Raw genomic sequence first — 21,601 nt, 5'->3', positions numbered from 1 at the left:
GAAGATGAATATTACGTGCCAGGTATTAAAGCGCATGACATGACGCAGAAAAGGTACTGCAGGTGCTGGATGTGCTCAATGCAGTCCTTGCAGCTCTCCATTAGCAAGCATAATGACTCCACTGGCCTCATGCTTTCTGCAATAAGTTAAGAAATGTATCAATTTTTCATCTCTCTTATCTGCCGCGATAAGAATCAGCTTGGCTATGTCCTTTGCAGCCTCGTGTTCCTCTAACGAAGTGGCACTTGTTCCCTAATGGCGTCGCCGACCGTCCTGTTTGTGAGACGTGTCATGGGGAGATGGTGGAACATGGTAGAACGTTTTCTGTGTGAATGCTCTGTGTTTGGCGATGATGAACTGGACTTGGGCTGTTGTTTAGACTACTTCTGTCTCCGCCTTTTGACTGTGTCCTTGATCCTCACCTCATTTCTTTTTTGTGTTTCCCCTTTTACGTGTTTTCTTGAGCGCTGTTCCCTTGTGTTTTACTGTCCCAGGTAATGTCTACGACCTCTTATACTGCGCATTCACATTGTAACGACCGCCATATTGGAAATGTGCATTTACCTAATCCTCATATCACAGCTTGCTCCGACATCAACTGGGCAAGCTATGCCCGGACACCACCAGAGTGTCTGTGACGTTTCGCACAGCGCGCCGACGTCGTCATCATCCGTACTACGGCCGCCATTAACCGCGTAGTATAGACTCCGACAGATGTGTATAAAAAGCGATTCACTTAGAAATAATTTCTTGGCTTCGGCTCCTTTCAATCCTCCAGAAGCATCACCGTTGGTAAGACCTTCTTTCGACAGCGATGACTCGTAGTCTCCAGGGGAAATCTAGACTAAATTAAGTGTCTGCTGACTGAACAGTCAACGCTAGGCTGTACGACAACGCACTGCTCGCTGCTTCTCGATGTCTTGGGTCATGGTTAACATATGAGGAAAAACTGTAGCACTGATTTAGAGTGCACTATCGAGTTAGTACTGATGTGTTGAGCTAAGTGAAGCTTCTGCTTGGAGTAGTTGGTACATATTAACATCATCCAGACACGCGACCCGACCCTGCTCCGGCCGCAGGCTCTTCGAGTGGTGAATTTCTATGCAAGTTAGCTCAAGTTAGCTGTTTTAAGAAAACACACCTCAGGAAGCTGCCACAAGGATGAATAAATGAATTAACATTTATTGGGCCCGAAATAAATCGGTGGTGCACGCAGGCACCAGACGGGATGGTTCCCTAGTTATGGGACCCATATGTTCCCAGCTGCTCCTGGCCCCTGTCCGTCAGTGCGAGCTGAATCGGTAGGGCAAGGCTGGATAACAAGGTCTCCCATCGCTCAAGGGGTTGGGGATTGGGGGCGTTGGCGGGAAGGGGACGAGGGGGTCTTGAGTTCTGTGCACTCTGCCAAGACGTGCGGCAGGTTGCCCTTTTCTCTTTTGAAAAAGGACGAAGCATATCGTGTTCCGCAGGGTACAAGTCTTAGTGCAGAACCAATACCAAATGTGCATGACAGTACTCATTTACTGCCTTCTCACTACAGGCAGTTTTTGCAAGCGGTTTGAAACAGAAAAGGTTCAAATGGGACGCGCACAAGAAAGAACGTGAAGCAACAGGACGGGACAGGACAGGACAACGCCTGTCCTGTTGCTTCACGTTTCTTCTTATCCTCGACCCATTTGCACCTTTTCTGTTTCAAACATGGCTACGAACCAACCAGCCCAAACCAAAAGTATTTGTTTGCAAGCGGGCATGATAATTTTAGGTTAAAGGTGCACTATGAGCGCGGGATCAACGCACGATATCAGCAGTGCTCTTTTCCGTACACCCGGCCGATTCCTTAACAATATCCCGCGAGTATGAAACAAACGGCTGTCCGATGGCTTGTAGTGAAGCGAGGCGACAAACCGGACGAAGACACCCATATTCGCACTAGGTACTTGCCGCTTGCAGCTTGTTTCGCCGTTCCGCTTTGTCACAGGCCGATGTATACGAAAGGTTGTTCGGCACTCGTGTGATACTCTTAAAGAATTTTTTTGCCCCAGTACTCTTTCATTGTTCATTCTGTGCTTATTTTTTCCTCTTTTTCACCCCAGCGTTGCAAAGTCAAAGACGTGAATAAATACGTGTTAACAACAAAAACCGCTTTCTAATCGTCGGCACTAACCTCGGCCGTGACACACAGTGCGCTTCCCTCAGCCAAGAATCTGCATAGTCATTCATAGGCTACTGCGGGTAATTGTGGTTAGTCAGTGTTCAGTGGGAGCCATGCATGGGGTCCTGATTGTACTGATCATATTGCAAATCAGTAAGCAGATATCCCTTGTCGCACCCAAAGGGCGGTGGTCGTGGGGATTAAGATGCTTTATTGACACCTTTAGCGGCGAAGGATTGACGTGGCCGGGGCCTCTAGTCCGAGAGTGCGTTGGCTGATGCTGCTGCCTTGGCTCGGTCGAGGAGCCAGACACGATCCTCTATCTGCGAGCTGGTCGTCAGAGACGCCTCCCACCCCAAGGTCGTTGGCGGAGAAATGCTCGCTAGTTTGGAACTGGCCTGACAGGCCATACTTTATTCCACAGATTGAAGATCTCGCCACAGAAGCGCCATTCCCGACAAAAGCAGTCCGGTTCTATGGCACGCAACTTGGATAGATATGCTTGGTTGGGTTTATTGGGGTTTAACGTCCCAAAGCAACTCAGGCTATGAGGGATGCCGTAGCGAAGGGCTCCGGAAATTTAGAACACCTGGGGTTCTTTAACGTGCACTGATATCGCACAGTACACGGGCCAATAAATTTCGTCCTCATCGAAATTCTGCCACCGCGGCCGGGATCGAACTGGCGTCTTTCGGGTCAGCAGCCGAGGGCCGTAAACACTGAGCCACCGCGGCGGGCAGGATAGATATGCATTGGAATGAGTGCGTATGTAGGCGTCGGAATTGTATTGTGTTTTTTCGAGGCCCTTAGGTCAGGGCGGATATTTTCGGCATGCTATATGTAGTTTGTAGTGTTGTGTTTTGTGCATGTAAGTGTAGAGCATGCTTGTGTGGGCGCGTCCGTGAGGAGGACATGGAGGCTTCAGGGGGAAAAACGCTCGGGCGAAGGTGTTTGCACACTGAACTGCGGCTGAATTTTTTTCCATGCGAGCTTGAGTATTCGAGCTTAATTTGCATGCGCTGCAATGCAATGAAGTTCTAGAACTGGACAAGCTTAAAGGGCTTGAATGTGCGAAGCTTTCAGGGCAATGCACGCGAAGTCTTTTGGTGCTATCACTTGAAATGGTTACGTAATCACCGATTAGAGCCATGACGGCGTTCAGGCTTGTCTGCACTGCGCAGTGCCAGACTGGGGGAGCGAATGATGACTCTATTGTGAGAGGGCGGTACGTTTCCAAAGCAGGAACACTGGCTCAAAAGAAGATATCAAACGTCATCGAAGGCAAAGCGGCATCCTACGAGGCACGGAAATGGATGGGCGACGGCACTGGAAGTCTGAGCTATTCTGCAATAAGACGTCATCATAGAGCTTCTCCACCCAACACAAACTTGTGAGGAGGAGCCCGCTCATCGTTGCGGCTTTATTCAGCCATTACGTCCCCGTTTTAAATGGTAGCACACACACAAAAAAAAACTTGGCATCCTTCACATATAAGCTTAATACATTCGAACCCTTGAATTTCGTCTAAATTTCACAAATCGCTTCAGCTTTCCTTCATCAGTGCACGATATCAATCATGAAGTTTTAAGTGCATATTAAGTATTCAAGGATCCATTATGGGCTCTCTTTAGCCGCTTGTTAATTCATTGAGCGAATCGACACATGCAACGCAGCTGGGATGAGGCATGCTTACTGATTTTCGAGCAAACAACAAAAAATAAGGGCGGAATTTGATTAGATCGTTGTGCAGTGAAATTCCATATTAAAATGCATTAAATAAGTAACAATACTACAGGTATGAACATACTCCAGGAGCGATAAATCCAAAACCTGCGGAGTTTTCGCGACAAATCCGTCGATAAAGGGGATACGATAGGAGGTGCATGTGCCAGCAGAAATTCCTCCACAATGGTCTAACTTGAAACGCTGTTTCTGGCGGATAGTATCTTGCTACACCACGAGGAACTCGCCATACTCACATTGGAAGTTCAAGGTGAGATAATATCGGCGGCGTTTGCGCCTGCTAAAAAAAGTTTGTAGGCAAATTTTGCTTTATTCCATCTTTACTTTGATAAACGGCTTGTGTCAAATCGAAGTTTCAGAATAAAATACCGTCAGCCCCTTGATGGGTCTTGATTTACGACGCCAAAGGCGTTAGAGCAAAGCAGCGTTCGGAGCGTTCTGTCCAGCCGCTGCAACCTTGTGGCGCCGTGCACTGCGGCCATTAGAAGGACGTTCGCCCGAAGCAAAACTTGATCCGAAGACGGAGCTCGCGGAAAGGCAAAGTGAGAGTTTGGCGATGCGGAAAAAAACAGCGGCCTTGGGCGGCGGCACAAACACCAACAACAAGTGGAAAGAGAGGCCGCTGGGAAAGCGGCCCGGCCAGCAGCGAACTATGACGCTGATTGGTGCTCGTACAAACAAGGTGGCTTTCTCTCTTCCTCTCTTTCTTTCCCCCTCCTAAACAACTCTATCTGCAGAGGTAATGACTTGCAGTATAAATTTGTCTCCGTGTATTGGAATATATTCTCACAAGAGCCATTTTCTTCATCATATATATTTGCGATAGCGCAGGGCCAAACAAGGCAGCCGAGTAAGTTGCTCTTGCGACGTGAGTATACTGCACCTGTTTATTGTTCGATGGGGAGACTGAGAGAAAGAAACTCGGGCGCGAAGAGTCTGAGTGGAGTGTGTCGAGGCCGCCTGAATTCAAGGCCATAACGCGGGAGCGCCTGTGACGAGCGGCAATGCAGGATTAACCATACGGGCTTTGTAGAGTCAATCGGAAGTAAAGGCTGCGCAGTTAAGAAGCAAGTCAAGGATCCTTGCAATAACCATTAAATTGTTGTAGGTGGAACAACGGAGAAGATAGGTAGATAGATATTGTTTTGTTCAGAAAACAAGGTCTCCGATCTTTCTTGTTCATTGCCTCCGACACTCGCTCACTCTGTCGTCGCATGGGAAGCCTCCAAATCGGCAACAGCTTGGTTTTCCAGAAGGAATACAGGGTTCCAAAGGGATAAGCACGTTTAACGGTAAGTGTTAAACTTTCTTTTATTTTTCTGTTGTGAAAACGAGCTTCACTTTAAAATCGGACATCTAAATAGTTACAAACGAAAAGAATGAAAGGTACTTGAGGAGAATGCCCATATCGTAAAAGTCTTTTAGTGGGAAAACTTACCGACCTTTCTGTCTTCACTGTCTGGTATTACCTTCACTGCAACAATGAATCCCTTTAAGTGCGCCCTTTGTCATTGCGGTTCGTTGCTTCATTAATTACTCATTCAAGTAGCTGCCAGCGCATAATAGCAAGTCCTCTGACCAGATCTCCAAGGTTGGGTTATGAGGCACATTTCTTTTGATCTAGGCCGAGCAATCCCTTTTTATGAGCAATCTGAACGGGATGCAGCTCCAAGCGCTTCTTTAAGGTGACTGGATCTCACCCGCGGCATTAATCAGTCACCAGCTACTGGACACTTGACGGCCTTACAGGTGGCGAGCGCCTTCTTGTTTCGGACATTCGTACTTTTTCTAATTTAAAGCCTACCTGACAGCTTTTGGGTTTACTCTCAAGTACGCTCACCCTTGCAACTATTATAGCGACACAACAATTTCGTTCTCTCTGCATCAGAAAAACGCAGCAGTAGGGCCCTCTGCATTGAGATTTCTTCCCCTGACAATCAAAACATTTGAACTTGCAAGCAGCACTTGACAAATCGCAAAACGCAGACACTTGCTTAACTTTCTCAACCAACGGCGCCTGCTCTATGCGCTGCAGCAGTGAACGTAAAGCCTTTGTCAAATATATGGAGCCGGAAGGGATTATCTAAGCCGTGGAGCGGGGCTCGTGTAACATCAGCGGAAGTTCGAAGTCCCGAAAAAGTGAGGACGAGAGCTATTCTCCCTTTCGAGAGATTTGGGACGCTCTCGATGCGTAGCGAGCCACACAGCATAACCGTAAATCAAAAAGTGTACGTGTGCAGCTCCAGGATAATAATTACGCGCTCCACTTTGTCTAAGATGACGACGAGGGCACTACCGTAAGCAACGGGTTAGGACATGGAACCGAAACGTAACAATGAGTCTCCATGCTGCGTGGGTTTTCATTTATTCGGCCCGTTACCTTACGCTTGTTACGGCAGGAAGGTCCGACAACACAGTGTGGCTTGTTATACGTCAGTGAGATGGCTGAATTCCTTCGCATTACTTATATAGGAAGATACGATATTACACTATAGCACCAAAACAAGGATAAATACAACCAGAAGAGTTTATTCGACTCACGAATTAATAACTTGAGCACAGCTACTTCCTTCCTTCTTTCACTCTTTACAATCACTGCTGCTAGTAAACGTGTTTCCATTGCAGCCGCGATTAGGTCTTGTCCTTCGAAAAATGGCCTATAGCATCGTGTCGTGGTTTTTGGACAAGAATGCTTACCATACGGTTTCACAACACCGCCCAGCTGAACAGCACCTAATTATGGTCAATTACGTTTTTTTTTTTTCTACAGCGGATAATTCCCGGTGCTTCTTGGTAGAAAGAACGTGGTGTTGATTGGTCTGGCGCCAATTTCAACACGCGCACGCTGCCAACTTTCTCGTTCTGCCTGCGGCAGTGTAAACGTCGTCATGTGACGCGGCAGAGGATTTTCCTTTAGCACTCATCAACAAATGTTCGTTGCAGAAGCGCGGGGAGAAGGGCGTTGCTGTGGCTGTACTGTGGCTGTGCAAACTTAATGCTGATGGTGTTGACTAACTGTTGATGAAAAACCCGAAAACTGAGACGCTTGAAGTCCAGCATTCCTGGATAAAAATTTTGAATCTTGGAAGATTGAAGGTGCTGTTTCGAGAAAATTGAAGGTAATGGACCATTGTTTCGATACCTAGCAAAATATTTCTTTCGAAGTTTTTTCATCGCTCGCATTGAGTAGTAAATACCAACAAGACAGGGGATCATTTATTACGATAGAAGAAACGTAAAGAGTAAAAAAAAATGCTAGCCTATCGAAGGGAGATCTGCGAATGTATTGATGGTTAAAGTGAGATGTTATATTGTATAAAAAATTGATTTCATGAACTCTTTCCCGTTGAAAACTGCTTTTGTCCTGAATTGTTGGGAATGTTTCGGACCAGGTTATTCTATTATAAGTTCATTTGAATTGCGATTTCTACCATAGTGATTACACAAAGTAGTGGTATGTTATGAACATACCTTTGTTTTCGGTGTCATCACTGTTCATCTGCTTTGGGCAACAGGTTTGCACAACGAATGTCGCTGACGACAAACGTAAAATTTCTCTCCAATAGAACGTGGGCCTGCGATGAAGAACAAGAAGACGATCGCTGCTGCCACTGCTGACACGGCGCAGGCCCGAGAAAATGGGGCGTGTAATAATTTGGAAGACAGCTTAACGATAGAGGCGGACGCTCTGAGTCATTTGCTTGAGCTGATCGCAGGTGAGCTCGTACGATGCGTGTGCACTGTAATACTGCATAAGGACTACAAATTTGGCCCTAGGGAAATGATCCGCAATTAATTTGCCATGTTTCATCTACACATGACAGAGAATTCTCGCCATGAGCCTAATACAGTAAACCTGTGTTCATTATAATGGACCAGACTAGAGCTTTGGGATTGATTTCATTTCGAAATTCGGAAATTTTTGCTATTTTCCAAGCTGGCATGTTTCATATACTACAGAATCGTTTATTGGCTCGAAGAAAATCTAAATCTGTTCTTCGGTATGCTGCGATGAAGCACGTGTACTAAGTTTGCACCTTTAGTTTCCGTGTCTTCAACTAGTCTAATACGCTCGCACCGGTCTCGTGTGAAGGAAAACATTTTGCCTTGCAGGATTAGTGTTGTGAAAAAGTTAGCCACTGACTCGGTTACAGCATCTGGTTAAAGATAGGTCATTTGATGACTTGGCCTTAATTAATGCATGCATATGACTGCTCATGATCAAGGGTTTTAGTTCTGATAAACGTACAACGCTGAAGGGGAGAGCAAATAGAGAAATAACGTTTGAGTAAAGCAGTGTTGAGAGGTTAGCAATGTCCACAGGACTGTTTATTTATACTAATACTTTCTTGCTGACATATATTTGCTGATTCAACAGGTGAGCCATCGTTGGACTGTCCCACAGATGAGGACTTCCTGCTCAAGTATCTACGTGGACGCAAGTACAACACCCACGATGCATTTCGAACGATTAAGAAATACTTCAAAATGCGCAGGAAGAACCCGGACATTTTCGAAGCTCTGGATCCATATTCCATTCCTTTCGATTTCGTATGTCGCAAACACCGGTTGGTGACAGTGTCACGAGAAAAAGATGTCAATGGAAGAGCTGTGATTTTACTGAAGCTTGGTAAGTACGCTGCATATTTTGGATCTGATTAGGTTTATATGAGAGGCAGGCAGTCTGTGCTATTTGAGAGAGGTGATAACTGTAATGCTCCTCTGCATGTTACTCAGCCGGCTGGAGATTCAGTGCTCACTAGGTAATGTGGCCACGCTCACGTTATCCCAGTCATATCCACGAGACCACGCGTGATCACATGCACCCCCTTTTTTTTTCCTAGGTCGCATATATACACATTTTCTCTGCCAGGTTTTTTCCAGGGTGAATGATACAAAGAAAATTGTTTTACATCGTCCGAAAATCTAGAAAGCTACCCGTAAACCATTCCATAAGAAAAATGCTTGCTTTCTGTACCTTGGTTTTAGAGCGTCAGCAATTATTCGCTCGTTACTCAGTTTCGCGCCGTCGTCGTAGGTGTCGGCGTCATCGTCGGCATCCGCAGACGCACCTTCCACTTGCCTCCTGCAAGGCACCTTGGCAGGTGACAAAGTGGAGAGAGAGAGAATCCTCCCTCTTCACATTTGAGGGAGAAGACGTAGAGCAAAAGTTGAAGAGAGCGTGGGAGGCGACAGTTGGCAAAGTGGAAACTTAGAATCCTCTCCACTTTTAAGGAAAAGGAGAGAGAAAAAGGGAGAGGGTGGGAGAGGCGGCGTGTGGTCTAGCGGCTTGGGCATCCGCCTGGGCTGCGGGAAATGGTTAGTTTCAAACCCACCGAACCAAACTGCAGAGTATCACTGCAGTCCTTGGCAAGTCTTATTTACCTCCGGCTGTCTTACTTAGCGAGATAAAAAGCACAACATGCCTGTCGAAAATTCATTGTTGGCAGAAGACAGCTAACTCTCAAACATATGCGTAACCACTCGTAACGGCCCTGTGACGTTTTTATGTACCCTTTTCACGCAAAGTATTGGCGCATGCTTAATGTTTTCCCATTTATTTTCTCGCGTTTAGGAGCCTGGAACACCAGCATATGCTCTCTGAACGAGTTCTTCAGAACGGGCATAGCCCACGTGGAACGTCTTCTTTTTGAGGAAGAAGTTCAGCTCAATGGCGTCGTGTTCATGATGGATTTCAAAGGGCTGAGCATCTATCATTTGCTTCACTACACCCCGCCAGTCATCAATCGGCTCTTCAGCCTGATGCAGGTAAGCGGCAGGACTTTGTCTGCGTTTGTGGGAGGAGTTATACTAGACGGAGACGCAACCTTCACAGTCTTTACGGTTTGACGAGCCCTGCTTTCATATTAGAATAATCAGAAAAAGGGGTTTCGCGTACCTTGGACACAAGACATTGTTGGACACGTATTATTGTCTTGTCAGGTTTCAGTCATATTCTTTTTGTAGAATAATTTTTCAGAGTGACAAAGGCGGCATTGTGTTTTTCGAAATGATCCCTTGTGGCCGCTGTGTAAAAAATTTCCATCCTAACTCTCAGAATTTGAGCCAGATTCACAATGCTGGCCTTTGATGCCGAAAAATACATCTCAGGCGTCGCACAGCCGTTAGCTTATTCAGGGCAAGCCTGTGAGGCTTTGCTGTTGAGAGAAGGATGTGTTCCTTGCGTTACCTCCGCTCTGAGCCGCAAATGAGAAGCGTTCACGTGCGCGTGAGAACAAATCGGCCTAGTCAGGTGAGCTTGCTAGCGCCAACGCAAATGAACAAAGTGGTGCTGTGTATTCTACGAAATTCTTTACTTTTTTTCTTTCGACACTGATTAACAATATTTTGTAGATGTGAGTTTTTTCTCCAGTCCATCCGCAATGTATTCTGCCCTTCGCACTGGTAGCGCTTTGATATAGTTTGAACATGCTTACTAAAAGAAAAAATAAAAGAAAAAAGGGACTATAATTCCTATACTAGTTAATTGAATGCTGCCAGGAAGTGAAAGCATTAACATTCAAGATGCGTTTTTATTTCACATAGTATTCAAGACCGCGTAATAACATGCTTTGGTAGCTTTCTTGGTTCGAGACGAAGACGTAAAGGCCTTTAGAGCTGCGCCCAGTTGCCTGCTACCAGTATACGCTTGGAACTTGTTGGTGTAGTTAAGTGATTGGAGGTACGGTAGCAAAAAGTTAAAGACGATATGCTTACATGTCTTGTGTGGCATGACTTGCCGGAAATTCGATGGTACTCGGTCATAGTCACATGTCTACCCAGGAAGCGTTTGAAGGGATTAAACGTTACTTATGCATTGGCACGGTTGTTGTGCGCCTTGCTGAAAAAAATACTCGGACACCTCTATCCAAGACAGTGTTAGGAGGTCACATTTGTCCTTTCCGTAGTACCACGAGTTTTTCTTTGATGTCTTTTTGTTGCAAAAGATGGCACCGGTTATGGAAATCGACCTTGCTTTTCAGGACTGCTATCCATTACGGCTCAAAGGAATCTACGCAACTAATAATCCCCCTTTGTTCGACATTCTATTCGCAATCGCCAAGCGCTTTATGAAGGCCAAACTGGTGAGAAGGGTAAGCATCTACATTTTCGTCGAGCCTTTCCTTTTTCTCTCAAAACCATTTGAAAGTTCAAAAACTTACTGCAGGCAGCGATGTCACAAAACAAACTATTAGAAAACAAAGCGGGGACCAATGAGTTTGAAAAAGTATCACCCTAAGCGCGGAACATTGCAAGAACCGTTAATCGTTTGCCTTAAGAAAAAGGTGACCCCTCCTCGACACCTGAGATTCGTAGGTTAAGCGACAGGTTCTGCTAATTATGAGCATGTGCTGGCGTCAAGCGGTTGATTCTTTCCCTTAGTTTTCAGCGTAAGCTTGGAAATTAAATACGCTGGAGATTTATACGAATTAGAGGCCCTCTAAACAAGTGGTGTAAGAAATTTTGGAATGTTTATAGCGGAGAAATCTTGTTTCAAAGCTTCAGTGACTTGAACTGTACGTTCTTTTAGGCAGGTGGCATCCCGTGAAATTGTCTCTCACGGGCAAATTGTATCTTCCAGACCCACCTCTTCGGTTACGACCTGAGCAAGCTTCGTAACCTGGTGCCTGATGATGTCATTCCAGAAGAAGTTGGAGGCGCCCTCGAAAGTTACGACTACGATGCGATGGAGGAGGACTTAAAGAGTCACGTGGAATATTTCCGTGAGATGAGCAAACGCGGTTACCACGACAAGCAAAAAAGCAGTGCATGAATGCAATGGCATACTTGATTCTTGCCTGAATGAGTCTGAGGGTAGTTGGTGCTAACACAAGGCAAGAGCGGGAGCTAGTTGGTGCTTCATGGGGACATATCGTGCTAACTTATGCAGAAACCACCTAAACAGAACGGAAACAGACGAAACTCGTACTTTCAAATGAGTTTAGTGAATTGTTTGTGGCGCTTATATAAGAACTAGAAAGAGCAATACATGAGAGAATGAACTGTTTTTGGATCTCAAAAGGAACACCATCCCTTTTTACCTATAATCTCAAAGACCTCAACCTTTCCATTTCTATATTTTCTAGGGCTATTGACAGTGCACTGATGCAACTTTCTCAGTTAAAAGTACGCGCTTCGTCTATTCTCGTCCTGTGTATATCGTTCTGTATCTGTTCAAGTAAGCGCTATCTCCACTGCCAAGTTGGTGATTGGCCGCGTTTCGTTCACTCGTTATTCACGATTGCCAACGATGCTGGCCAGTCAAAAAATTTTGTGCAAGTGCACACAATTGCTGTTTAGTCAAGCGGAGATCAGCTCACAAAAGTTTTTCACCATATCCCGAGAGGTGGGGACAGAGCAGAAATACTGAGCTCTTCGGTGTATATTTTCTAGTACTTTTTGCATGTGTCGGCAGAGCTTACAGTGGCTGAAAATTTTTCAGCACAACATTTTCAATAAAAAACATGAAATTTCACTGAAGTTCCCTGAATCTTCTCAAGGGCAAAAAAAAAAAAGAAACTTTCAAAGCCAGGTCTGAATCCGAGGTGTTTTAAAACCTTTTTTTTTTTTTGATAATGAAAGATAGTTGCTATGAGTTGCCGCTGTTGTGGCAGTAGCAACATGTAGTGGCGGAATCAGAAAAGATTCAACTAAACATATACTAGCTCTATATCAACATTATGTATAGCGCGAAAAACTAAGACAGGGGAAGAAACACGCAAACAAACAAGCGCTGACTATCAACTGAAAATTTTATTAGGAAACTCGTGGTTATAAAGGCTTCCCCTGTCTTAGTTTTTCGCGCTATACATAATGTTGAACCTTCACCAACTCGCCCAGTTTTCTGTTCTGCTTAGCTCTATATCTTGTGTAATGCTTCACCTATACACCGCAAAAACGTTTTGGGGCAATAAAACGGAATCTACACAGGCTAAACACGCCTTCTCCCTACGCAGCGGAATGGGAGCAACTTTCACGACCACGAGAGGTGCCTTTGTTCAACATAGCACCGCCGCTATGGAGGAATGCCTGTGTGGTCACCCTGGGTAGAAGCGCACTTGTTTTGAAATTTAACGATACACAAGCCATTGTTCGGCGCTAGTAGCACCCTAGTGCGAGACAGACTCGTTCCCCGACTGTGTGAAGTAATAAATGAGAGCTAAGGAAGACATCTCGCAGTAATATCGCAGCGCCCGAGATACGATGCATTTGGAATAGAATTTCAAATCTATGACATTTGCGTTGAAAACTTGTGCAACCGACAATTGACAAAACGACAAAATGTCAAAAAAGCGCAATTTTTCCAGTTACAGGAATCATCGCTGTTTGGCCAGAAAACAAGACAAACTTTTCTAAGCTAATGTCATGAGCTTTAGCTGATAAGGCTGCGTCGTTATGCCTTTTCATTCTCTTCAATATTATTCACCATGTGTAATATAAATACGAATATAAATTCCTAATCGTGTTTACAGCGTAGACAGAACAATGAGGTATTTTTTTTTTGGCGCGCTCTTTGCAACGAGCCATTAGCCATGCTTGGTGCAATCAGACTTGCAGGTAAATCAGTGGATTAACGGCGGATAATGAATGTAAGATCCTTATGAAAAAATAGTGTCCTTAGGGTTCTACTCGATCCGTACCATTCGCTCGTGTAACTGACAGTCTCCAAGGAAAGATAGTGGGCATATGGGTAAAAACGAAGCGGCAAAAAAAACAACAACAACGAAATAGAATCAAAATCAAACAATTTTATCACACCCATCACTATCCATGCATAATGAAACACCATATCACCATATACGTTTGATGTAAAAAGCCCTACCACTGTAGGCAGTCCAGCACAAATGTCTTGGTGCTTGAAATGTGCCCGTTAGTAATGTGTGCTCAGTGTTTTTTTTTCCTAAAAAGCAGCGCCTCATATTTACATAGGCACTTGCAGTCCGTAGAAATTACCTTTTACAGGTTCGAAGCTTGGTGCCAACTACACTGTGATGGCCCTAAAAGCGTTCCATTGCTTTGAGTAAACTTCATATTCCCATTTTCACTGTTTGTCGTTGGCCGCAGAAAACTCGAGCAGTGGCCCTTAGTAGCTCTTTTATCTCGCTATACTGGAAAAATTGATGCAACTGCCATCCTAAAATAGATTTTGGCAGAGAAACTCTGAGTACGATGCCTGAATATGCCGGCGAACCGCTTACGAAACGGAACGAACAACGTGTCTTCGAGCTCGCCGACACTTCTTAGAGTAGTCTGCGGTAGCGGCACAGCATGGCGTCGATTTCGTGAAAGTCGCCAATAGTCCTGGCTTGCATTTGCGAATTTCTTCCTTAAGCACGGTATATTTTCACTATTCTTTATGTAAGGCACATTTATAACGCAACGGCCAACTTTCAGCATTAGAAGTCGAGGGGAAAAAAGAGAGGCAGTTTTCTTTATCAGAACTAATTTGCTCAGCACGTCTGATTGCAAGAAGCTTCTTAGATGGCGCAAACTGCCCCAGCTGCACTCTAGACTGGAAAGAGTAAAAAGGGAGTAACACTGTCCTCTAGCGACACCCTTTATTTATGAGGTGTGCGCTAGATGACAGCGTATTCCTTTTTTACTCTCATATAGGCGTATTGGCATTTATAGTGTCCGGTGTGGAGGTACTGCGAAGAGAACAATGCGCCTGGTGCCCAGGCACATCGCGGTGAGGCTGAACTATTTGGCTGAATGACACAGTTAGACACGCTCCGACACTGTAGCCGTCCCTTAAATGCCAAGAAAAGTTCGCAGTCACTATAGAATAGCTTTGATGCTAACATGCACCCATATATGCTTTCTTTTTTTCGTGAGGGTGTGCACAGCCTTCATTCCCTCGAACAAAAACGTGACTTCATAATATGTAATTTCGAAGAGTGCCTTGCAAGTTTATTCGGAAGCCATTTGAGAAATTTTCGCTGCTACGCTCAGTACAAAACTGCGAAAGGCACTATTTCATAGTGGTCACCATTCAGCGCAGGTCCTGCGAGAACTGTCGCTGGTGCTGGTTGAAAAGTTGTACGATTAGCAAAGAAGCAGTACATTTTATGGATATAGAACAATTCATTGATTACCAGCACTGATTTACCAAAGATGGGGGGAAAGCTCTTGTCCGGAAATAAAATTACATATACTTGCGTAATTACACTTTTCGAACTGGTCTGTAACTATTTTTCTTTCTTATAGTAACCTAATTCTTCTAATTTTCTACAAGCTAATGGCTGTCACCATAGAAGAAGAAATGTTTAGGAGTGGCCCTCACTATATCCGAGTTTTATTGACAAAACGTCTGCTAGAAAGATGTGCTTTGGCAAGGGCTACCGAGAGCTTCTGGCCAATGGCGCAGCGGCGTCATTTTCTTAGTTCGTTCCATCTGTTAGCTGCCGGCGACTAAGTCGTCTGCTGCTCATGCGCAAGCACGCTGAGATTCCAGTTAGCTGGCGAGGGGGAGCCATCCCGTCTGGCTTCAAAAATGTGATGATGATGATGACGACGATGATGATGATGATAGCGAAGTTTTATGGCGCAAGGGCATCCCCGACCAAAGAGCGCCATGGCACAAGGTATTTTCGTTTGCGCAAGATGGGGTCGCTGGCCGATTTCTTAAGCATTTCACCTTGATTAAGCCGAGCACCCGACCAGGGGAAGCTTGCTCACGTTGTATCACCGGTGAGTACCCGGCGGCAATTTGGATCGAACCCCGCACCTCTCACATGTGAGGCGGATGCTCAACCACTGCGACACCGCTGCGGTCACTCTCGGAAAATGCGATCTAATGGCCTGTCCGAAATTATCTCCTGCGTCCATGGATCTCCCAGTAGCGCACTATGAGAACAATGCTGGCGACCGTGAGTCTACATTCAAAGCTTCTTTTCTTTTTTAACGCCTTGTTGGTCATGACAGGGAAGCTTTTTGTTTCAGCATAAAGAACTAAAGATTTCTGGCGATGTCGGCAAGGTTTTGCAGCATGAAAAAAGCACTTGTGAAGCGTCTCAGAGCCGCAGCATTAGCATCCTCTTGAAGGTGCGCAATTAGGCCGATGGCATTATTATGACAAAATTTTCCCTCTCACAATTTTAGAAAATGTGTTAAAATTTAAACAAGCGCGTCTAACTCACATAAACTGCCTACGAGAAATTGCGTTTGGGGCTTATGTCATCGTGTGCGGCCGCTCAGTGCGGCAACTTTCCAGTCCGAGCGAATTTCAATATTTTAAGCGCGCTGCAAAGCTACACAGCCGGGAATGTTATTGAGAACTTACAGTGTCCATGGATCAGCGCTACGGGACTGTACACTGAATTCATACTTAATATATGAAGTTTTTTTTTTATCCGAACAGGAAATTCTTCGGACTATGGCGCAAGAAAATTTCACAAACGGTAGGTCAACTTTTTCGTGAAGGCAACAAAGCAGCAAGGGAAGATAGTATATAATATAAAGAGAATTTTTGTTGATTTTCGCTGCCTTCATTTGTGCCTCTTCGAAACGATTGGGAACAGGAAATGTTGGTGGGCAGAGAAGGGAAAGGACAAGAGGCGCTCTTTGCGACATGGTGACCGTTGACTTCCTTCATGTAGGAAATTTTGATGAAATTCTTGGTCAATGCACAAAAAATCTGACAACTATTGTCTTTTATTAGACAAAGTGTTCGGATTTATGAAGAACACAAGCACCTCAACTTCCTTAATGATGTCATTAGTGGAGGGCATTAAAAAATACCCTGCAGGGATTACTCTTAAAGAGACAGTCTCACTTTTATAGACCATTTATTTTTTCCGACAATGGGAAGCCCCTTGCCCCCCCCCCCCCCCCCTTTTTTTTTCCCAGAAAGAAGAAGAAAGAAAAAAACGTCTACCCGGCAGTCGGGTTCTGAAACGCGGCCAGTTTAGAACACAAGGTTTTGATATGGTAGTGTAGCTTCTTCGTGGACGTCCTTGCATTCGAACCTTACCATTACTGACACAGAAACGAGTACCTGTTACCTAGGCAATAATGAGCACGATATTAAGACGAAAGCCTTTAATGTTGCATCGTTGTAAGCAGCAGTTGTCGACAGAAATGTCACGCTTTTCAGTTGGTCCAAACGGTCGTGACGTCACAGTGCGCGAATTTCAAACGAGGCCAATTGTACTTTGGCTAGTAACCAGGCAACCAATTGAAGGGATCGTATAGTGATGCTGCTCCAAGTAAGTGGGACTGAGCTTAGTTAATTGCTTAATTGTTCAATTAGCCTAATTAACTTTTCTAGTCAGGCCATAGAAATAAATAAAACCGAGTAAGAAATTGGTCGAGCTCGGGAATCGAACCCCGGTCTTCGGATGCTATCCACTCCGCCATGCCAGCTTTTTTTTTGCTTCAACATGGTATTTATTACAGTGATGTAATGTTCTATGTACATGAACTATATCCAAGCCATTATTAAAACAGTGTTAAGCAATACATATTGAAAAGACCATGCACTAGAAAAGGGGCAATGCAGAGCACATCACTAATAGTGAGTGCTACTCCGGTTCGTACTCAGTCTGGGCATACACGTCTCTTATATGAACAACCATTCGACTGAAGTGATCCTTTGTAGACACAACAGGTTCACAGTGTCTGTCCATCATGCGGGTTTTCCAGAGGCTGTGCAGTCCAATCAGAAAGAACATGTCCAGGGGTTCATTAACAAATGGCAGCGCAGTGAGATAGCGAACAGAATGTGGAGTCAGATGCATTCTTTTTTTAAAATTGCGTTGCAGGATATCCCAGAAGAGTACTGCATCTTTGCAACTGATGAAACAATGCCCAATTGTTTCTGGTTCATCACAAAGGCGGCAATTTCGCGCTGCTCGTTTTCTGTTTGCACTTTGGTATTATTGCTCAATTTGTGTTCTGTTCTGTATCCACTCCTGCTTGGGCCTTACGGCCTGCAGTATGCCATAAATAAATAAATAAATAAATAATTAACGGTAGACACAAAAATGCCCTTTTTATCTAACCATGTTCTAACGGGCAACGTACCGGTGTGTAACTTAAAGAAAAAGGTCTTTGTACACGGAGAGACTGGCATCTTACGTACTCTTTTGAGTACGTCATGCCCCGGTAAACCAAAATACAGAGAGCGGTACATGGGCGGAGGGAAGAGCATACTAATCAAATCCTTATACAACTTTTTCCTCGACACTAAAAAAAGGAACTCAGGAGAAAAACGAACAAGTAGGAAACGGACAGCCAAATACACCTCTTGCATTATGCCCCACAAACACGGACGGTCACAAACATTGGAAGACACAATGAGGTTGGGTAAAACATGAACTAAATTTGTTTGCAGGAATGAACGTACTATTGGGTGTGTAGTGTCACGGAAAAACATGAAACGTGATGCTATCTGTCGGACATACAGGTGAACTAGACCAAGGCCGCCAGCGCTTACAGGCCTAAAAAGGTTATCACGACTCATGGATTCAAAAGACGAATCCCACACAAAAGTAGCGAAAACCCTGTGAAAACGCTGGATAGGAAGTCTTGCGCAATGAATAATTTGCAGTACATAATATATTTTAGTGGCGAGAAACAGATTACAGGCGGTCGCCCTGCCAAAAATTGAGAGGCCATGGGGGATAAACGTTTGAGCATAGCGCTGAAGAGTTGACACGCGGTCTTTCCAATAATGTGCACTCAAAGGGACGCCAAGGTACTTTGGTGGTCTGCATGTCCATGTTATACCAGCATATTCAGCAGGTGTCGAACCCCAGCTACCAAACCAGAGGCCGCAACTCTTAGAGCGATTAATCCGACTTCCTGACACCGAACCAAAGTCCTCCGTTAAACGAATAACCTCATCGATGCTTGGCTTACCAGTACAAAAAAATGTAGCAACGCTTGAAGTAAAACATTTCCAGGGTAGCTTAAGTAGGCTTTCAGGAAGGACTTTAGTCATATTTTATATGTATTCCGCATTTACTTTACTTCTAGGTTTGTTACTTGTTGCTAAAAATGGTAGTGGCATATATGTCTATCCTTTTTTCCATGTATCGAAGTACAGTTCAAATAAAAATCTCTGCCTCTCCCGCAACCGAGAGTAGAGTAAGCATGAAATGTTTACGGGCCTAATGTCATCTCGGTGGACACCCGAACCGCACCGTACAGGAAGGGAGGAACGCCACCACCCGTTCAGCGCGATGCCTTGCCATTTGAACGCAAGGTTTTTTGAGGAAAGGAAATGGCGCAGTAATTCTATGCCATCTCGGTGGACACCCGAACCGCACCGTAATGGAAGGAGGAACGCCACCACCCGTTCGGCGCGATGCCTTGCCCTTTGAACGCAGCGCTTCTCCCCCGGGCCCCTGTGCGCCTGCGCGGCTTTGCTTCGATGCGCGAAGCCCCTGAGAGATCACGTATGACAACGAAGTGTATCGTGGCATTTATGTGCTTTTTGCACGCGTTATTAGAAATCGGAAATTATAATTCCGTGCATTATCAAACGCACAGCGACTGATATCTTGAGAAACATTGAGAAGGCACTGGCAGCAGTTATTTTTTGTGACTCCTTTGGAGACCAACCGGCGCTTGCATGCCGGTCGCGTAGGAGGGCTTAGAGAGTCTCGTTAAATCTCGTTAAGTCTCGTACGGTGCCCGGATGTTCTCGTTTCAGAGCCCGGATGACTGGAATTCAGTGCCCGGATGATGGCTCTCGGTCTCGGCGTGACGTCACCACACTGCCGACAACGGGGGATAAAAGCATTTCATGCTTAAAAAAATCTCTGCCTCTCCCGTAACCGAGAGTAGAGTAAGCATGAAATGTTTACGGGCCTAATGTCATCTCGGTGGACACCCGAACCGCACCGTACAGGAAGGGAGGAACGCCACCACCCGTTCAGCGCGATGCCTTGTCATTTGAACGCAAGGTTTTTTGAGGAAAGGAAATGGCGCAGTAATTCTCTGCCATCTCGGTGGACAGCCGAACCGCACCGTAAAGGAAGGGAGGAACGCCACCACCCGTTCGGCACGATGCCTTGCCCTTTGAACGCAGCGCTTCTCCCCCGGATCACGTACGACAACGAAGTGCAACATGCAATTTATGTGGTTTTTGCACGCGTTATTAGAAATCGGAAATTATAATTCCGTGCGTTATCAAACCCACAGCTCCACTGATATCTTGATAAACATTGAGAAGGCACTGGCAGCAGTTATTTTTTGTCTCGTTTGGAGACCAACCAGCGCTTGCATGCCGGTCGCGTAGGAGGGCTTACGGAGTCTCGTTAAATCTCGCTAAGTCTCGTACGGTGCCCGGATGTTCTCGTTTCAGAGCCCGGATGACTGGAATTCAGTGCCCGGATGAGTGGATTTCAGTGCCCGGATGACTGGATTTCAGTGCCCGGATGACTGGAATTCAGTGCCCGGATGACTGGATTTCAGTGCCCGGATGACTGGATTTCAGTGCCCGGATATCTGGATTTCAGTGCCCGGATGACTGGATTTCAGTGCCCGGATGATGGCTCTCGGTCTCGGCGTGACGTCACCACACTGCCGACAACGGGGGCTAAAAGCATTTCATGCTTAAAACGCAAGGTCATCTGCATAAGCCAATACCTTCAGTTCGTGGCCCATTATTCGGGCCATGCTAGCTCGATGCACCGTAATCACTAGACGGTTCGATCCCGGCCGCGGCGGTTGAATTTCTTTGGAGGAGAAATTCTAGAGGCCCGTGTACTGTGCGATATCAGTGCACGTTAAAGAACTCCAGGTGGTCGAAATTTCCGGAGCCCTCCACTACGGCGTCTCTCATAGCCTTAGTCGCTTTGGGGCGTTAAACCCGATAAACCAAACCAAACCTAATCACTAGACGCACCTTTGTTCTTCCCAAGCCATGCCAGCTGGATGGTTTGGGAAGAACAAAGGTGCGTCTAGTGAATACGGTGCCTTCGCTCACTCCCATCCTCCTCCCTTCCCTTCAGACGAGGTTTAGGTGTCCACCGAGATATGAGAGGCAGATACATTTCCTTTCCTCAAAAACCAATTTACCGACGAGCGAGGCATAGAACCGAATGGGCGATGGCGTTCTATGGACTCCTGGAAGCGTTGCAAGACGCTGTCGCGTTCCACTCTTAGAGGCAAAGCTTAACATCTTAACACACATCAGTGACCGCACTTTAGGTCAAGAAAGTGTACCGCTGAATTTTGACGGGTGTCCACCGAGATATGTGAGACAGTTACTGCGTAGTTTTCTTTCCTCAAATACAATATTCATCTCCTTCATTACGGGCCATCTTTGTCTTTCTTCTTCCACTCCCACTTCCTCCCTTCCTCTACGGTGCGGTTCAGGTGTCCACCGAGATGACAGAGAATTACTGCGCCCTTTCCTTTCCTCAAAAGCGTTCAAAAGGCAAGGCATCGCGCCGAACGGGTGGTGGCGTTCCGTGGACTCCCTGGCAGCGCTACAACACGCTGCCGCGTTCCACTCCTAAAGGCAAAGCTTAAGCGTCATTAATTAGCAGTTAATTAGTATTCAGGCACAAATCAGTAATTAACCATTAGTTAGTGATTTGTCGTCCCTTAGCAATTAGTACTCAATTACATGTGACGCCACCAGTGCCACAGAAGCAGTCAAAGTGGTGCGGAAAACGCTTTCGCCTCTACGCACTTTAGACAATCAAAGTGCCCCCTAAATTTTTAATATAGGTGTATAGATTATCGAAAATG

The 21,601-nt window shown here is 45.5% G+C and overlaps 1 protein-coding gene across 4 annotated transcripts; it reads left to right on the top strand.

The window, feature by feature from the left end:
* Positions 1-4,601: 4,601 nt before the first annotated feature.
* Positions 4,602-12,376, top strand: LOC149372716 (alpha-tocopherol transfer protein-like). Of its 4 annotated transcripts, XM_089567262.1 has the most exons (7): positions 4,603-4,763; positions 5,118-5,187; positions 7,462-7,611; positions 8,274-8,525; positions 9,471-9,664; positions 10,879-10,989; positions 11,478-12,376. In XM_089567262.1, the coding sequence occupies exons 3-7, from the start codon at positions 7,476-7,478 to the stop codon at positions 11,667-11,669; spliced, it is 885 nt and encodes a 294-aa protein (XP_089423388.1). In that variant the 5' UTR covers positions 4,603-4,763; positions 5,118-5,187; positions 7,462-7,475; the 3' UTR covers positions 11,670-12,376. The 4 variants fall into 4 exon arrangements, with proteins under 4 accessions (XP_089423391.1, XP_089423390.1, XP_089423388.1 ...); XM_089567265.1 differs by lacking the exon at positions 5,118-5,187 and having other exon boundaries at positions 4,602-4,745; XM_089567264.1 differs by lacking the exon at positions 5,118-5,187 and having other exon boundaries at positions 4,602-4,763.
* Positions 12,377-21,601: the final 9,225 nt, after the last annotated feature.

Source organism: Amblyomma mixtum, chromosome 1 (assembly GCF_055824585.1).
Source record: "Amblyomma mixtum isolate Tamu chromosome 1, ASM5582458v1, whole genome shotgun sequence".
NCBI lineage: Eukaryota > Metazoa > Arthropoda > Arachnida > Ixodida > Ixodidae > Amblyomma > Amblyomma mixtum.
Note: the sequence above shows the minus strand (reverse complement) of the source record. Positions and strands in the feature narration are given on the sequence as shown.

Bases quoted from the DNA above. Each gene is read 5' to 3' on its own strand.
- LOC149372716 (XM_089567265.1), top strand. From the start codon at position 7,476: ATGAAGAACAAGAAGACGATCGCTGCTGCCACTGCTGACACGGCGCAG. The intron at 7,612-8,273 runs GTGAGCTCGTAC...CTGATTCAACAG, and splicing joins TTTGCTTGAGCTGATCGCAG to GTGAGCCATCGTTGGACTGT. The intron at 10,990-11,477 runs GTAAGCATCTAC...TGTATCTTCCAG, and splicing joins AGGCCAAACTGGTGAGAAGG to ACCCACCTCTTCGGTTACGA.